At 54.0% G+C, this 3,660-nt stretch overlaps 1 protein-coding gene across 2 annotated transcripts in view; it reads left to right on the top strand.

The window, feature by feature from the left end:
* Positions 1-3,660, top strand: part of PVRL4 (poliovirus receptor-related 4) — a 16,595-nt gene that overhangs the window by 5,718 nt on the left and 7,217 nt on the right. For both annotated transcript variants that reach the window (XM_010833657.1, XM_010833658.1), the window contains one exon: positions 3,284-3,643. In XM_010833657.1, the coding sequence (XP_010831959.1) occupies positions 3,284-3,643 (360 nt within the window). The remainder of the gene's footprint in view (positions 1-3,283; positions 3,644-3,660) is intronic.

Genomic DNA, 3,660 nt, shown 5'->3' with positions numbered 1-3,660 from the left:
ACCTCACCAGGCAGGCGGTGTGTCTCCTTTGCTCTGGTGACATCATCATGCTGACGCCGGGCGGGCACTGGGTGGGGGAGAGAAGGAGGAGGCAGTGCTGGTCTGCCCTACCCTGGGAGTCTCAGCTTCTGGGTCTGCCTACTGGGCCCAAGTTCTCTTGTCCTTCTCTTGCAGCCTGTGTGTGTGTGTGTGTGTGTGTGTAAGTGAAGGAGGGTGTTGCTCAAGCTGAGATGCTCCCAGTAAATAGTGAATTTAGGACAATGGAGAGATGTGGGAGAGACCCAGAAGGGACTTTCCAGTTTTACTGGGTTCCTCATCCTGCAAAGTTTGGGTTTATGACTTGGTATCATGGGGATCATGGAGCCACAGGTAGGGATGTGGAGGATCGGACTCAGACACGTGCTAGGGACTCGATGCATGTTGTACGCTAAGAAGGTATTTTTGGTGGGGAAATGTGATTAGCGGTGGGGAGGGGCTAGTTGCTTGACAAGTATAGGAATGAGGATGCCATCTGACATTGTTCCAGGAGTAGGCTTTGGAAGGGTTTGAGTGTCTCCTAATGGAGCAGGGCTTGGATTCCCTGTGACCTGCATGGACATTGGGATTAGAAGCAGGGGAAGTACCAGGAAGCCCCAATCTCAAGCCCACCTTCAGCCCTTCCTTGGCAGCCCTGCTCCCTCTGGTGCCAGGAGGAGGTGCCTGGGAGGGGTGACAGGTGGTTAGCTGGACTCCTTGGCTGGGCTGGGTGGGACCAACATCAGCTTGGGCAGGTCAGGGCCCTGGTATCTGGCCCTTCAGGTCTGTCCCGTCCCATTCGGGCCCTCCCAGCTCCCAACAGCACCCTCCCTCCCTCTTCCCGTTTGCAGGGCCGTGGGACCCTTCCTCTGTCCCATGCTCTGCCTCACTGGGACCCTCTGGCCACTCTAGTGGGGCTTCATTTTCTACCCCCATGTCTGATTCCCTCCACCCTCTACTTTCACCCTAGGTCCAGTCTGGAGGTACTCCCTTTGGCAGAGAACCCAGCTAGCTAGCCTATTGTGTCTCCACCCTAAGGTTGCCATGCTAAACCCCTCCCTGCCCAACCCAACCAAAGACTGCACATTCCTCCTCATTCTACCCTTTCCTTCTTCCGCCTGTCTCTCACATTCATTCATTCATCCACTCATCCACTCATTCAGTCAGTCAATAAATAATAATTGAGTACCAGTTATATGCCAGGAATGCAGACCACTGAGCACTGAATCAGAAGCCATGTTTGCATATGTGATGTGAGATCCAGTTTATACCCTTGAGGTTCTCAGTCTGGTGGAAGAGGCAGACGAGAAAACAGCAAATACAATCTGTGGTATCAACAAATGCAGTCAGTCTGTAATGGGTCAACGCAGGATGCTAGAGAGAGAACGGAGGAAGGGCAATCACCCGGCCTCAGGTGGGGGTGGGGGAAGGGAGGACTCCGGGAGGAAGTGATGTCTAAGCAGAGTCTTTAAGGATGAGTAGGAGTCACCCAGACGGTGATGAGTAGGAGCTACCAGACATAGGGAGGAGGGCGTTCCAGACAGGATCACAGCATGAGCAAGGTGAAGGCCAGCAGGCTGTGTGAAGTGCTGGCCAGAGGTAGGAGCTTTGAACTTTGGGGAATTACTGGACGTGGATCCCCAGGCAAGGCGCTCTCACCATTCCAGAGAGCCTTCATTCTGCCCGCAGCCCTCTGCCCCCAGCCCTGTTTCATGCACTTTATTCCACAACTTCAAATCTCCTTCTTCCCAGCCTCGAGCTTCTCTGGCCCTACCTCCCTCATAAGTTACTCATTCTAGAAACCTAGGAGTTGTCTTTGAGCCTTTCCTCTTTCTGGTCAGTGAGCAAGCCCTGCTGAGCTTCTCCTGGAACTGTCCCCTCCTCTTGGCAGCACCGTGCAGGATGCCAGCAGGGTCCTAATGTGTCTCCTGCCCTCAGTCTCTCTTTCCAGTCGGGGGGCACACGACCACTGGCTTAATGCTCTAGTGACTCCATATTTCCCCTGGCCAAATCTGAATTCCTTTGCCTGGTGTGGAAGGTCCTGGTTGATTTTGCTGTGACCAGATGTCCCACTCCCACTCAACACACACGCCTTGCCTTAGTGTGTCCTCTCCTCTTGGCTTCCTGAACCAGCCAGACTCTCCACCTCCCTGGGGTTTGCCCACCTTGGGCCCTTACCTGGGATCCCTTTCCAGTTCTCACCCCTCCTGATTCTACCCACCTCATGCATGAGGCCCTCCTACCTGAATCAGGACCACTGTGACTAGCCTATCCCATAACTAACCTGCAACACACCACTAACCACTAAATAAGAAACCATCACACATATTTCCATAGATGTTTCCATACATATCTCTTCCCCAGAAGAACTCAGATTCTTTAAGTGCAGGACATGCATCCTTCTTTGCTGATAAGGCTACACGATAGATCTCCCTGAGGGCTTCATACTGTTCCTTATCAATGCACATAACACTCACCTTTCAACCCTGGTCCCCACCTCCAGTCCTCTGCTTCTGGTTCATGGTTCTAACCCTGTTATGTATCTGTCCTGACCTCTTCCCTCTGGGCCTCTGACCCTGGGCCTTTCTACCTTCAATGACTTGCTCATTCCTGTCTCTGAGTCTTGGTTCATGCCATTCCTCCCACATAGCTTACCTTCTTCTCTCTGGGAGCCCAGGTCTTTCATCCTCTTATCTTCAAACCATGAAAAGAATGTTCCAAAGTGCCTGTTGGGATGGACCCTTCCTACACCACGTGCCTCATCCCAGACACCAACTCTTCTCGACCCTTGCCTTGGCTCCTGGTCACTTTCTGAAAGCATTCTCTTTCCCTCTCTTGGTAGGTTAAGCCTTCTGTGAAAGTCTGTCCATGGCTTCCAGGTCTTTGTGGCATAAAATGCATTTCCCTGAGCTCCCAGAGGGCAGAGGCTGGGTCTCTTCTCCTGTTGTAGCTGCCCACCTTACAACTGCTCAGGATAGGATCCAGGGCTGAGAGAGGGTGTGACTCTTCCATATACCATCTGTGTGGCCTTAGGCAAGTCACTTCCTCTCTCTGGGTCTCAGTTTCCTCATCTGTTAAAGGGCGATAATAACACCTACCTCTTGGGAATGGTTTGTGGATCTAATGAGGTAATGGACTGAACGCGCTTTGCAAGCATAAAATGCTCCAGGAGTTCTGGGCTGCTTTTGCTGACATTATCATTATGAATAAGTGTTCCCCAGCTCTGGCAGCGCCCCTAATCCTGGCTGCTTCTGTCTGCCCTCTGCAGGTCAGCGCCTTGCTGGTGAGCTGGAGACCTCGGACCTGGTGACTGTGGTGTTGGGCCAGGATGCCAAGCTGCCCTGCTTCTACCGAGGGGATCCGGGCGAGCAGGTGGAGCAGGTGGCATGGGCTCGCGTGGATGCGGGCGAGGGCGGCGGGGAACTGGCACTGCTGAACTCCAAATACGGGCTGCACGTGAGCTCAGCCTACGAGGGCCGCGTGGAACAGCCGCCGCCCCCACGGAACCCCCTGGATGGTGCGGTACTGCTGCGCAATGCGGTGCAGGCTGACGAAGGCGAGTATGAGTGTCGCGTCAGCACCTTCCCTGCTGGAAGCTTCCAGGCGCGGCTGCGGCTCCGCGGTTTGGGGAAGGGGGGGCCGGTG

Source organism: Bison bison, unplaced genomic scaffold (assembly GCF_000754665.1).
Source record: "Bison bison bison isolate TAMUID 2011002044 unplaced genomic scaffold, Bison_UMD1.0 scf7180017863823, whole genome shotgun sequence".
Taxonomy (NCBI): domain Eukaryota; kingdom Metazoa; phylum Chordata; class Mammalia; order Artiodactyla; family Bovidae; genus Bison; species Bison bison.
The sequence above is the reverse complement of the archived record's forward strand: the minus strand, read 5'-3'. Positions and strand labels throughout refer to the sequence as shown.